Source organism: Ascaphus truei, chromosome 5 (genome assembly GCF_040206685.1).
Source record: "Ascaphus truei isolate aAscTru1 chromosome 5, aAscTru1.hap1, whole genome shotgun sequence".
Taxonomy (NCBI): domain Eukaryota; kingdom Metazoa; phylum Chordata; class Amphibia; order Anura; family Ascaphidae; genus Ascaphus; species Ascaphus truei.
In genome coordinates, this window is record NC_134487.1 from 136,897,740 (window position 1) to 136,913,345 (window position 15,606).

At 39.8% G+C, this 15,606-nt stretch overlaps 1 protein-coding gene across 2 annotated transcripts in view; it reads right to left on the reverse strand.

Moving 5' to 3' along the window:
* Positions 1 to 3,322: 3,322 nt before the first annotated feature.
* Positions 3,323 to 15,606, reverse strand: part of HTR4 (5-hydroxytryptamine receptor 4) — a 460,473-nt gene continuing 448,189 nt past the window's right edge. For both annotated transcript variants that reach the window (XM_075600936.1, XM_075600935.1), the window contains exon 7: positions 3,323 to 5,771. In XM_075600936.1, the coding sequence (XP_075457051.1) occupies positions 5,687 to 5,771 (85 nt within the window). In that variant the 3' untranslated portion in view covers positions 3,323 to 5,686. The remainder of the gene's footprint in view (positions 5,772 to 15,606) is intronic.

Genomic DNA, 15,606 nt, shown 5'->3' on the forward strand with positions numbered 1-15,606 from the left:
GGTTAGACAATATTTCTGCCAGTGGGTTCAAAATCCATCACCCTGGAAGTATAATTTAGTGAAAATACCACTCACTCTTAATATCTTCTCTGTTGTATTAACTTTTTTTTCATAATCTAAGACATCGGGGCCTATTCTAGTAGCTTTGATAACCAACTCATAGAGGATTTTGAGATGTTCTCACAAAATTTTGCAAGGTTGCTATTCAGAAAGCCTTGATAAGTTGGCCAACTCGCATGGGGATGGCATTTTTATGCGATTTCTGGCTCCTGCTCAAACACATGGAGCGGGAGCTGCAAAAATCCAAATAGTGCCATTTTAATCAAATCACGCTATTCTAGTAGCCTCGATAAACTTATCGAGGCACTGGAATTGCGAGTTTATCAAAGATTTCATCTCGCCAGTCCTACGGTGAGCGGGCTTTTGCTCATTGCCCATTGACTGCCAATGTATTTATCTGTGCCGTATAGATAAATACAGTGGCAGGCAATGCATTTTTTGGCAAATGGTTGTTTTTAATTAATTGTTATGTTTTATATTTCTTGTTTTGAGTTAATTAATATGTATTTGTAGGGCTTATTATTGTTTAATTTTGGAGTTGTTTAGGCATTTGATTTTTTTTTTGTTGTGTTGTTTAGGTGCTTTTTTGTTTTTAGGTTGCACATTGACTGCTATAGTGGCTTATCATGCATGATGTACTACTGTGCCAATCAATGTGTTGACGGTGGGGGTAGTTACAACTGGGTGGGTGGTTAGGCCACCCGGGTGGGTAGCGGGGTTAACCCCTTAATTACTTTAGTGGTTACTAACCACTAAGGTGATTAAAGGGTTAGGGGCCATTAGTTTGTATTTTTATTGTACTGTTGCTGCCCGTGGAGGACGGTAATGAGGACGGCCTTCATCCTGACAGGGGTAAGTAGAAGTTTTATTTACTTTATGCTGGCTGGATAATATTTTATTTTGAATGGGCAAATGAGCTATTATCCATATCTGGATAATAGTAATTTTGCCCATTAGTACATGGTATGTTTTTTTTGGGGGGGGGGAGTTGTTGGGGGTAGAAGAGGTGGGTAGTAGGGTTGTTGTGTGTTTTTAATGTTTATTGGGGGCAGAGCGATTGGGTAAAGGGGGTAGTTGCCCCAAGGGTGGGTGGTTAGGCCTACCCGGTGGGTAGCGAGAGTGGTTAACCCCTTCATTACCATAGCAGTTACCACCACTACAGTAGTGATGGCGTTAACTGCTCCTGCAACCTTCTTGGCAGGCCTAACCACCCACCCTGGGGCAACTACCCCCTTTATCCACCCCGTCTGCCCCCAATAAACAGACTATTCAGGTTTAACTACAGTAGCTTGCCGCTAAGGTAATGAAGCTGTTTTTATTTGAATACTAGTGTACGTGAGCAGGGGGTCTCTGGGGCAGAAACACATTGATTTCAGGTCCGGGGACTCCCTGCTTCCCGAGTTACAGGCCCCTTTATGGGGTGCCGGTATCCCCATGCAATGTTTAAATCTCCTGCGTCACGTAACCGGGACATACCCATACCGGAGCCTATAACTCTTGAACCATGTTCAAATGAATGCGGTTCAGCTCCAGAGACGCCCTGCTCATGCACACTAGTATTCAAATTTAAAAAAAAACTTTGTGATCGCCTGTGAGAGCTGTGCATGGAGAGGCGGCGCTCCCTGTGCAGCTCAGGATGCGAGAAAATCGCAGTGGGAGAACTTGGAAAAAATGTGAGATTACTTTGCTGCTACATTGTGCGGTTTCGGCATTTTCCTGCCTCATGGTTTGAGAGGGTTTCAGATTTTTTCTGAGTACCGTAATAATACAAATGACAAACCGTTCGGCGGGAACATACCACATAGTTCTAGATACTGTAAGAGCAAAGTTATCGAAGCTACTAGAATGAGGTCCAGTGTGTTTCTTGTCCCAGTACTTGGCCGGCTTGATGACGGTGCCATCTGTGTCATCGCACTTAGCCCCACGCTTACAGAGGCCCCACACCAGTTAAACTGATTTCCGGGGGAAAACACGCAAGGCCTCTAAGTGTTTCTAACCTTCCTAACGACGTCTTCTCTCTGGCATTGCCTCATCTCTGCAACGTCACAACATCATATGACTTGCAGGCATCACGTTGCCATGACAATGTGACACCGTTGAGAGGAGGAGATGCCCGAGCAGGTAAGAGGCCACATGATCTTCCCCGGCACCAGCTTAATTCCAAGCCGGCTCTGTTTGTAGTATTCTATATGGATTACTGATGATCTTTAAGATGTACATTACGGGGACTTCCTGGAATTCACTGACATGAGGAATGTTTTTTTATTTTTTACTTAAGTATTAGAGACATGATAGAAATGAATGCTATGGGAAACGCAGTGTGTTCTGCTTCCTCCTAGATTGTAGTACAATACATCTAATAATGCTACATTGAATGAATTGGTATAAAGTAGTTCCCAGAATATTCTTAACTCTTGTAATATTTTAACAGGTCCACAGGTATATAATGTTCTATGAAACCTAAGCAAGCAATGCACCATTGCACAATGAAAGACGGTATAGTTAGAAACAAATATACTTGTTGAAAGCATATAGAAATATATTTTGGGTCCATCCCCAGAGGGTTCTTCTTCCTGGGGGTGTGCAGTGAAGCCTATGCCTTACTGAAGGCATAGGCTTCACTACACACCCCCAAGAAGAAGATCCCTCTGGGGATCGAAACGTCGGATTTTTGTGTCTGTTTCAATACATTATTTTGCTGACTTACCTCTGAGTGCTGTCTCTCTTTGCTGTTCTGCTGCCCTGCTGGATGGTAACGTACTCTCTACATTATTTATGGGACTAGCACCAGGCCTTTCTGGATATCTACATTGGAGTGCTTGCTGCTTTTTTACACGCACACGCACCACACACACACACACACACACACACCTCAAACCCCTTATAACGTTGTGCTTGGGGTCCAAAGAATCACATCGCGCTATAAGCGGATCGTATTAGAAATAATGTACAATTGTATGCATTGTACAATAAAGTATTTAAGATACCAATAAGTGTTGTAAAGTATTCATAAATACGCAAATTGGGAGCCACGCTTGCATCGCGTTATAAGCGGATTCACGTAGTAACGTATTGCGTTATAACAGGGTTGATTTTATATATATATATATATATATGTATATATATATATATATATATATATGTATATATATATACATATATATATATATATATATATATATATATATATTGTATTAACAATCTAAAATCAGAAGCCTAGTCATAAATATTTCTGAAAACTTGAATAGGTTTGTTCCAAATATATTCCTTCATAAACATAATCTGTTACACAGCAACAAATGATGACATCAAGTAATGGGGGAATCCCTTGGAGACCTCCCACACACAAAAAAAAAAAACATTTAAAAAATAATAAATATTTGTTTTGGGATTTTCTTTCTTTGTCCTCTTGCATTAAAAAAAGAAAAATTCTATACAGGACATTACAACGTAACAAAATAATAAAGTTGGACTGGGGACCTCAAACATAAGGTCTAGGAGAAGGGCACACTTGGGATCAAAAACAATTTGGAGGTGCGGAAGGATCTTTCATTGCCTGCAATGCCATACGCTCTGTGTATGATCTACAGTATACATGTGGTCTAAAGCAGTGTTGCCTATACATCCACTGTTATTTGAGTCACAGCCTACAGTACAGTAGGTAGCAGTATACGAGCAAACTGTAACTATGGCACCTTGTCAGGTATTCAACATTGCGGGGAAATGTCAAGCTCCACAATGCTACTTGTGGTAGTTCTGGCAAAAGGAGCTGTACTAATGGTACTTTTAGGAGTCAGATTCAGCTGATGTGGGAAGCCGGCAACATAACTTTTCTTTACTAGGGTTACTTTTTACTGCTATAGGACAACTTTAAAAACAGTGGCCAAGTAGGTGGCACCACTCCAATATGGTTTTATGATATAATTTCATATATATATATATTTTTAAACCTTTTGGTTCTGTCAAGCACACTTTGATGATGTTGTGGTTTTACTTTTTTGTCTTTTCCAAAGCATTTTAGGATTTATAGCCCATTTATCCTAAAAACACAACAGTTAAACAACATAACTCCATCAACATTTGCCTAACACAGAGATTGGGCATATCCAGAACTCTCTATTTTTACAGTAGATACATTTCCAATGTTTTGCTAACAGTAGATGTTTATGCAGTCATGGTTCGTATAACGAATTTTGCAGTCATGTATTTCTGCATTAAAAAAGAGCAAAATTCAGTAAGACAGGAATAAGGGAATCAGAACTGGGCAATACTCTCATGGTGACAAGGTATTAAATTGGCAATACTGACTGTCGTATCAATTATAGAAGGTGCCAGAATCCAGCTCTTCCCAGTTGTGCCAGTACCCCTGATAATAATGGTTTGGAGAGCCATGGTCCCTATAGAGCCTCTGGGTTTTATAATAAGTTCCAGAGACTCTTGGATAAATAGTGACTAATTACAGGCTAAATACAAAATCTCATAAATAAACATGAAACCAAAGCAAAAAGGACCCATATGTACCCTGTATGAGTGAGAGACACTGAGGTACTGGGATTGCCTTTGAGCATGCAGTTGTGTGACTCCCATTTATAGTCACTGTAAATAAGTGCTTAGTTGCCCTATAGATTAAGTGCATAAGAAATCTATAGGCTACACCTTTTATAGAGTGTACTCTTTCAATTATATATGACATTTCAGCAGTTTAATAAAGATTAATCAACTATTTAAATGGCAGATTTATTAAAAGTATGATACTCTAGCAGGCACAAGACACCTATTTCTTACTGGGTTGATCCATAGAGAAGCTAACATATGGAATCTCAGCCTCTCACTCACACCACTTTTATCAGTGTCATTTTTGGAAGTTGAGTGACCTAAATAGTGTATCTGTAGTTCTTTGGTGCAACTACCTAACACCTCAGCTACTGGAAGATCCTGCAGATCAACATGTTGCCGATTACTAAAGCAGTAAAAAAAAAATAATCAAAGATGCTGATAAGGTCTTCTATCAGTCAGCCTTAACGGCATAATGAAAGATGTCAATTTTGAGTAGGACATGCAGATACAGTACATCAAATAATACATAGGCAATACACCATCTCTTCTGATCCTCTTGGGCACTGGTGACAATCCCATCAGTGCCCATGGGGGGCACTTGAAGGATTCCTTCTCTGTCAGGCACTGGAAAGATATATATATATATATATATATATATTTGAACTGAAGAAACAAAGCTATCTTTGGTTCCTCTTACTGCCTCTGTTCAAGCACTCCTGCTTTTGCTGTACATTCGGTTTCTTGTAGTCTGACCCTACAAACATGGACCAGGATGCATTGCCAATTACAACTCTTGAACTGATAGTGGATATGTGGCTCTTCAGACTTGGATGTAGCAAGTAAACTGATCTGAATCACAATGACCAGACATCTCTTGAAAATGAGTCCTGATGAAAGAATTAGAAGCACAAAATTGTGTTGTGTTTCACCAGAAGCCCAAGTCTTTTCACCTCAAACAAAGACTGATGGTTAGATTTGATGTAGCCATTATGCTCTCATTTGTGGCTATTGGAAGGTGCTTGCCATAAAGTTGTCCATAGCTCCAAGATACAGGATTCCATGCTGCAAGCTAAAAACAGGATTCCTGTGACTCTCTGTCATTGTGAATGGGAAGCGTCTCTTCCTCCTGAAGTCCATTATATAGCACTGTGTACCTGGGAAATAAAATAAGACAGGTTAGCAGATTGCAAAAAAATGGGATTTTATGCTTGTGAGACCACTTTATCTGAAACCATTCTACTGTATGTAGTGTACCGCATAACATAAGACCTCTGTGCATTGAACTCTGTTGCAAGTTTATATTGGGTTATCATGTATAAATCGATATAAAAAAAGTTATGGTAGGTAAAAAAAAGTGACAAAAACCCTCCACCGTACAGTGTACAGTAAATAAAATTACCACTTGTGGTGCATTTGCATGTCTCAGACAGGTCTGCAACCCTGTCTTTCCCTATTATCATAGTCATTTATAAATCCAACTGCAAAATTCAATCCAAATTAAGATCGCCCCCTCTATTCTGCCAAAACCCACAGGTTCTAATAATGCTTTCTCAATGCCTATTAACTCCTTCAGACTCTAAGGCACCGTCTGGGACATAAATGTAGACAAAAATTGAGAGACAGATGGGAGAGGTGCTAACCACTGCTGCCAGAGAAAGACATCAAACCTTCTCACTGCTTGTCATTAAACATTCACCCTGTGCTAATACTGTAAGAGACAAGCAGCCTTCTAATTAATGATACTGTCCTACTTACTATAGAGTAAAAAAAAAATATGTTGATCAAACTTATTTTCTCTTAAAATTAGCCATAATTGGGATATTTTTCCTAAAATTGCTTTTGAACAGCATTTAAATCATGGTCAAATTTTACACGGCAGTGTTATTCTTTATGCCTGTAACATCATCAGCATATGCTGCATATAGTTCATGCTAAAGAAAAGGGTGAGCTCAAAAATGCCAGGGAACCCTAAGATGCATTGCAAAGCATTCAAAGGGTTAATATGTACCTTTACTGGATTAAAGATGCGTATGGTAATTTTGAAACACTAAAAAGTGGTAGTATACTCTATATACGTATAATATTCATATTCTTTTATATTAAATCAGCAACCCTCCTCAGAAGCCTGCATGAGTTTGACTCATATAATGTTAGTATCTTGCCCCCTCTAAGCAGGTTATGCCCTTTAAAATAAAATAAAAATGTGTGTTAAAAGCATGATTTTCTTAATGTCTAGTTCCTGGGGTAACCTTTAGACTGTGCTGGGCTCTGGGGAGAGCTCAATTTTATTCCGGACACTTAATATTTCGAATGCTAATATCTCCAACAGCATTGGATTTTAATAATAAAAATATCTTTGGAAAGAGCATTAAGAGATTTCTTGGAGAAAGTAAAAAAAGAAATGCAAACAAAATGGAAATCAGCATGGACTGCTGCTTTAAGGACAAACACACTTGTCTACTTCCCACACATATATAATATACTGTACATTACAGTTGATGACATGAGAAGTATTATTAGTACAACATAGAGTTGAAAAAAGTTCTGCAGAGACATCATATAAAGAAACATTGTGATGACAGTGAAAGAAAAATAACATAATAAAACAAGGTGTGTTTATAAAATGTCTGTGTTTCATTAGGATTTAGGTCTGCTAGTTTACATACTGTATACGAGTATGTACAATCCCTTACACATTAATTATATGGTAACCTGTATAGTAGAACTATGTATGGAATACTGTGTCCCCCAGATATGTAAGAGCACCGTGATATATTATTGGCGGAGTAAGATGCGTTTACCATATACTGTGCTGCATGCTAGTGTGAGTGTGTGTGTGTGGTGCAGAGTGATGTGCGGAGAAGTTAATTGGCTCCCACGTTGATTAGCTTTTCATTATAACTGCCTTATTTGGCTCAAGCAGTTGATTAAAATCCCCCTATGCAGCGTTTACAAATCTCTATGCATTTGGGAATAATATAATGTCATACTGAACAGAAACCTGACAGTGGAATGGGACTGAGAGGAGAGAGAAGAACATTAGAGAATGTAAGATGGGCTGAAAGAAATGAGAAAGTAAAAAAGTAAATTTGAGAGGAAAAAGTGAAGATAAAATAAAGATGCATTTCATGTTTTTTCTAGTGGGGAGGGCTTTAACTGAGATTGCATTCCCTCTTGGTATATAGAATAAAACGCCATTTTGACAAAACCGTGTAAAGCCCATTTATGTCAGGGGTTTTATTCCACATCTAGCATGCTTTATAACTAAACATGTGGATGTGGAAATAATTTTACAGTGTCCACAAATAAAAGTCAAAGACAGTAATAATATCTTGATATTCTCTGTTACATTTAATGCTACCTAACAGTACTATCTCACTGGTACAAATTAGGATAGATGTGTTTATTTCATTAATTGCTCAAAAAATAAATATACCACTTGTGAGCACATTCTCAGACAGGTCTGCCATCCTATCTTTCCCTCATTATCTCTTAGCCCACAATGCTTCCCCATTCTGCAATGTGTAGATCTGTTTTTTCTTATCAATAATATACATTTCTTGAACTGTGTTGCAGTATGTGCTGCAATGTGCATTTGTTAAGTATACTGTAAGTCCCCATAGAGTATGTCGTTTTACTATAAGTCCCATAAAGAATTTTGTTTTACTATTCTTCTTTTGTGTCTGTCTTGCTCCCCGGCCTGACACCGATTCGAATCAGGCTTAACGGTAGTGGTGTGACCACTAGACAACTCTTTTTCTGACAGTGACCATAGTACACATAATATCATTGCTTGTGGAAAGTAGGGAGGGCTGGGGAAGCCGTCCGTGTTATAGAAGCAACATTATACTTGGAGGATCCATGGACTTCAGCACAATGTCAATATTGGCAATGACGACACTCTGATCCCCAAGTTTATTTACCAAAAAATCTGACAAGTTGGGTAAAGGAAGCTATAAACCGGGTGAGGTAACATTACAAGTACCTAAATTGATTGTGGTGGTGAGGAAACCATGTAAGCTAAGATCTCAGGCTGGGACAAATGTAAAATACTGGGCAGGCAATGAACTGGGACCAGGAAATAGGACCAGACCAAGCAGCAGCAGCTGGCTGCCAATCTTTAGCCCATGGGGGCAAGCCCAACACCCTGACCCAATAATCAGGCAGCCCACACACCATATAAAGAAGCACGCTACACGTACCCAACACATGCCATACTCAAACGGACACAGACCAGATACAGTACATGCATCATACATACCTGCATGCCATACACTATACCAGGGGTGTGCAAACTTCTTGCCTTGTGCCCCCCTGCTGGCTCTCCCACACTGCTCAAGCCCCCCTTACCTGCTCTGAACCATCAAACGACGCCGCTGGTCATGTGACGTGACATTTGGCCAAAATGTTTGTAAATCTTCCCATGGTTCTGAAGTCAGTAAGTGAGGGACCAATTGTCTAACTTTTTACCAAGCAGCGCTAAGCAGAAAGACACCTTGACATAGCACTGTGTAATAAACATGGCCCTAAATGACTCCACAACACATTCTAAACTGTCCAACCTGCATAAAAGATAACCAGAGGATATGGTGACTGCCTGCTGCAATTGTTAAATAGATTAATTGGGGCCTCAATAAGCACAAACCATCAATAATGGTTCAGTTCACTTGTGCCCTAATACCATATCTTTTGACAGGGTAGCACGCTGAAATCACTTTAACTCTTCCAGTGCTGGAGAGACCAGAACCGCACTGCAGAGCAATGTACTGCTGGCCTCTCCAGCACTGAATGGAGTTAAGAAATGTTTCCCTTATCACGAAAGCAATAAAATGAAACATGCCACAAAATATTGATTTGTTTATTTTCCCATGTATTAACCTCAGAAATCCTAAATCCTCTTACATTTATGATAGATAAAAAGAAAACATCTTTTATTCCTGGAACAGGGACTTATCACTGTTTGAGAGAAACTGCCTCTAAATTCAGCAGTGTGCTGGTTAATTGCACATAGACAATTGGACAGTTGTGTATATATATATATGTTTAGAGTGATAACCATCTTAGCTTAGCTTAGAAAGGCCTGGAGTAAAGGTTTAGTTGTTCTCCAAAGTGGAGTAGGTCTTTATTTTGTTGTTTTTGTACTGTATGTTTTTCCTTGTTAAAGGAACAGGCGCAATAAAGCCAAGATATAATTTCACCTTAATCGGTCTCCATTAAATGTACCTCTGCACACATCTCTTACAATACCCATAAAAATGTAGGGCAGAAATGTCCATGAAACAGGATAACAACAGAAGATTGGCGCCTCATATGATGTGTAAGAAGCAAATGTTTATTTTTTTTAAATTGAGCTTAGGGGACTGCTCTAAAAAACAGTTTATAGTAGTGCAATGACATGTACTGTAGTGTCTCTCATTATCATGGCAATAGCTTCATCCATGCATGTTTGCATACATTTAACCCACTCTTTTTTGCTCTGGCCCCCTGTTATACAATATACAAGCCCCTCAGAAAACCGTGCTCCGTTGGTCCCTCCAGCAGTGCCGGACATCACAACTCCCCCACCCGGATGAATTGTTTAGTACAATGTAACAAGGGAAAAACAAACAGATACAGACACTCAGAAGAGATGTGTGGGCTACGTATCATCCCCTAGGGAGAGCCATATGTTTGCAAGGGAAATTGTTTATTTCTTAAGCCTTTCTGTACAGTTTTTTAAAGTTGGGACAATTTATTTGTTAAGATCCCTGCTCCCTTTCCTATGCTACTCTCTCCAATTCATTATTTTTAATGTAATAGCTCAGTGCTGAAGTATGTATGTTTAATTTAATTTATTGATCTCCAACAGTGTACCCCAGTGTTTTTCAACAGGTGTTCCTAGGAACCATTGGGTACCGCGGGCATCCCAAAAGGGTTCCCTGCAGTTATTAAGTAACTTGAAAATGGTACAAAATACAAATTAATTTACAAAGCATCTGATCTCACACACACTATTAGAGAGGGTTGGAGTTCCTTACAATGCATCTGATCCCAGACATGCTATTAGAGAGGGTTGGGGTTCCTTGCAATGCATCTGATCTCAGACTCGCTATTAGAGAGGGTTGGGGTTCCTTACAACATATATGATCTCAGACGCACTTTTAGAGAGGGTTGGGGTTCCTTGCAAGGCATCTGATCTCAGACTCGCTATTAGAGAGGGTTGGGGTTCCTTACAACATATCTGATCTCAGATATGCTATTAGAGAGGGTTGGGGTACCTTACAACATATCTGATCTCTGACACGCTATTAGAGAGAAACAGAGATTACGTCCATAAGCTCTAAAGGACACACTAGCAGCAAAAAGTGCCTAATCCATAATAGTGTAAAATATAAGAGGAGCATAAATGGAGTTTTCATGTGCCTATTATGGAGGTAAGTATAGGGGTGGGATCGGGTGCAGACCTGCACTGTCTGACAGTCAAGCCGATGGAGAGACAATCACTCACGGCAAATCTGCTGTGGCTGCAATAAAAACTCTTAACCCACAACGTGTCCGGTATTGAGCATACCATATATTCACAATTAGTTACCATTCCCCGTGCCTCGTGGCTTAGCGGTGCACCTAACTAACTAGGTGATCAGCGTCCCTCCATGGCGTCTCTCCGATCGGTAGAAGATAACAAAAATGGAATGATCAGAAGACCAGCCACCCCTGACAAAATTGAAACTCACTAGCAAAAAAGAATAAAAAAAACTTTTATTAAACTACATAAAACGGATACGGATCCATAAACCAAAAAGAGAGCTCCTCCCACGCGTTTCAAGCAACAAACACATGCGTTTAGAGAGGGTTGGGGTTACGCAGAATTTCACAACATAATTATAGGGTTCCTGAACCAAAAAGGTTACAAAAACACTGGTGTATGCAATGCTTTACAAAATTACAATGCAAGGTAAATAAATTAACAATAATGGGGACAACATAAGGCAAAGAGAGGCCCCGCCCCCACAATCGAAGTGATGAAAATACTGTCAGTCAACATACTTTGCAACTGTTGTGGCAAGCAGTTAACGGGTTAAGCCGTTCATTCCTACAGTAAATAGTACTAGACAGGACATACCTAATGTATAAAAAGTTAAGTCTCACATGTGTGCTAATAAAAAAAGTTTTAGCCAAACTGGATCAAGGAGGGTAACCCCAGGAATATCTTTAGAGCAAACATTGAGCAATTTAATAATGTTAGGAAGGGACAAAAAACGCACATAAATTGCTTGACATTTTACTTCACGAAAGGTCTATAGTAGAACTAAACCAAAGGCATGTATACTTTGTATACAATACCCGAGGCAATTGCTCCTTCTGCTCTTCCTGTAAAAATGACTACACCATTGTCCGTTCCAAAAAGCCACAGACAGGAAGTAATACAGTGAAGCCTTTAATTCCCTAAAACACATTATTCTTGATATTAAGTGAATATTCTGGTCTCCATTAATTAATCTCTACTTTCCCTGTTGCTAATGCAAATTCATACAAAATGCACTGGCTTATTGCACAAAGCATTCCCTCCACTTTCCCATTCTGTGGCAGGTCAGAGTGAGTACAATACTGTACATTTTTATAAGTGTCTTGGAAAACAATGTCCAGGTGGCTGTTCGCAAAACTGCTCAAGACATTTATAATTCCAAGAAGCAACGTCTGTCTGGCTAGTTCCCAATGAACTGGGCAGTACATACATGCTGTATCCACTGGGAGACGTGGCTGGTATCTGCCTACAGTTGGGTGATAGACAGGACTAACTGCTTAGTGTTTCCCAATATTTACATTTATTTAGTGCGCTGGTTAATTTATTTTACAGATGCACTTATACTGGTTTTCCTTAGTCTTTGATTTTGATCTTACTGGTAATTTCATTGGACCCTTCATAGAGTGTCCAGTTAGTTTTTCTTTTCTGATGGTACCAGAGAGTCAGAAAGGCCCAGAAATATGTTTTTTTACTATATAGCCTTCTACCATAGTCAGGAGTGATCCAAGCATGATGCATGTGGGACCTTGGACTGTGGGACCTTCCATTATAGAGACTGAGTATGGAAACAGAAAAAGGGGGAGCACAGGTTAGGGGATGATGGGGGATATCGGTATTTTACATGAAATATTAAGTGCAGATATGTCAATACCCAAGCTTTCTTAGCTGTGGTATGGGAGGGATTGAGCCTGAGGAAGCCCAAGATAGGGCGAAACGCATTGCTCAAATCACCCAAGCATTCTGAACCTTTCCTGTCACCGTCCAGAGACACGAGAACGAGAGCACAGCACTGCACCTGGATGCGGATGCAACGGGCTGTACTCAACGAGGCTCATACCAACTACTCAGAGACTGGCTTTTTATTGTACTTACTTCATCTTTTGACGTAAGCTTCTAATGTTTTATTAATGTTTTATTAAAGTGCACCACCTCGACCACAGATCAAGCGGGGACTACTTTTATTCCACATCTCCTCACGGAGAGGTTAACCCAGCGGCACCTCACCACTGCGTCACAGAATTACCACAGGAGTGGTTGGAAGTTCTACAAGAGGTGACAAAGATACTGCTATTAGTGTGTACTCACACTAGTCCGTGTGAGTATTATTGCATATATTATTTTATTTATTCCCCTTTCCATCATCCCTGCAGACCATCTATGCTCTATTTATGAGTTTCAAACATCAAGGCTGTCAATTTTGGAGTGAGGAAAAGACATTCCCTATAGGATTACACTCACACTGGCCCGTGTGAGTGTTTGCAGTTCAGTCTGCTCTATTTGTTCCACTTTCCATATCAGTTACCAATTCTAAGTATTCATGCACCCCTGCACCTTTTATGATCTAACTCTGTTCCTTTACTCCGAGGGGAGCACTGTGATTTCGAGCGAAAATAGACTGCGGCAGAAGCAGAGAAAACTTTGTGAGAACCAGGGAAGGAAGATCACCGCATCAGCCGAACAAAGAGCGAGAGAAAGATACCTTGATGCGAGCCACACTTGCACAGGGCTGTGTAAGTGATATTTATTCCACTTTTGTTATACCATCCCTCCCATACCACAGCTAAGAAAGCTACGGTATTGACATATCTGCACTTAATATTTCATGTAAAATACCGATATCCCCCATCATACCCTAACCTGTGCTCCCCCTTTTTCTATTTCCATTACCACTAAGGATCCTGTGGGGGTCTGAGTCATAGGAAGGCACCACAAAGATAATAGGGAACTGTAACAGGGGACTTATCCCTGTTCAGTAATGTGCCTTTAATCTAGCAGTGTGGTAGTTAATTACTAAACACCACCTGCCTGATTAGATTGTTTACAAAAAGCCTGCCTTTGGGACAGGAAGTAACTCCTCCCTAGCTCTGACTGAGAGCTGACCTTTGGAGAGACAGAGCAGAGGTTCTTGAGTCCCAGGAGAGACTGACCAAAAGAAACCCAGATCTCTGGAGCTGACCAGTCTTGAGCTCTGCACAGCAGAGCTGATTTTCAAGATACAGGGAAAACTACTACACCTGAAGCTGAACCAGGAAGTGAGATTTTCCCTCCAAGAAACAGATAAGACTTTTATTCTTAAGAGACTGCTTATATCTGCTTATTTCATGTTATATGTTTTGGGGCTGCGAGAACTGCTTGACTATGGGAGATGTGAATTATTGCATAGTGTTTCACTAGAAATACTCCCAAGTGAATAGAAGCTTTGTTCCCCCCCCTGTGTTTGGATAATTTTCCTGATGAAAAGGAACAGGCACAATAAAGCCTATTATAATTTCACATTATAAAGCCTCCTAATTGTGTACCTCTGTGAACGTCCGTCCACAGGAACCAAAAAACCATAACAAGGTTTTAAATATCTTTTACAAGTTTGTTTTTCCCACCACTCCCATTTGAGGTAGCGACCGGGCACTTCTTCACTAGAGACAGAGTATGACCTGGTGTGTTACTGGTGTAATCCTTCCTTCCCAGCTTCTAGGGAGATTTCATTGGTTTGTTATGTATGGTTACTTTGCATGGGTTACAGCATATAAACAATATGGTGATACAATTAGGCGCTCCCCCACATCCAATGTGATAAGTGCTGTATTCAAGTGACAAAAAATAATTCAGTAAATACGGTATTTATATTTCGTGACTTTATAAAATACACAATGTGATAAGTGCACAGTGAGTTTAAATAAATGTAATTGCAACTCCCTGCTCGGTTGGGTAAGGTAGGGTAGGGACTGTTTACATACTGTAGTTCCCAATAGATTCGATATTTCTTCAAAACCCAGGGGGAGCATGGGAGATATGCAAAAAATAAAAAGCACAACTAAGTGTAGATGTTTAAATCAAGTGATTAAGTATGAAATCTTGGCTCCTTGGCTCACAAGTACAGCAACCACACATACTGTACACATTTTGACAACTTTGCACTGTATGTTATGTCAGACATGAATAAAGTTCTTCCATTAGTGCCCACCCATAACACTCGAATGGAGATTAAAAATGTATATAATTGTGTATCTAAATATTGATGATACATTATACAGATTAAAAAAATTGAGATAGTGTATTTTATCTATTTATTTAATCATTAAATATACCACACCATTTTTTAAAATTAATTGTTTATATTGTTTGCAACCACTGATAGACAACACTGACACTGATTATTTACCTTGGCTAACTATATATTGTTTTGGCCATTGCCAAATCCAACAAATTAGACATTTTCTGTGGGTATTTAAGCAGTGTCTGGTGTTGCACTAATTATCCCTGGTGAAGCCACAACAAGTGGTGAAACATGTAGGAACTAATTGGACTCTTAACCCGTAGCTAAATGGGAGACTAAATCAGTCTTGGAGCCCATAATGTGCAGTTCCCATGCACCCACCCGCAGGGCGGAGATTGACTTCTGGCATGGATACGTCACTTCCTGGAGGCATCTGGGCTAATTTAACGGTTTACATAGCCCAAGTTGTGGCAGCAAGGTTGCTTCATTT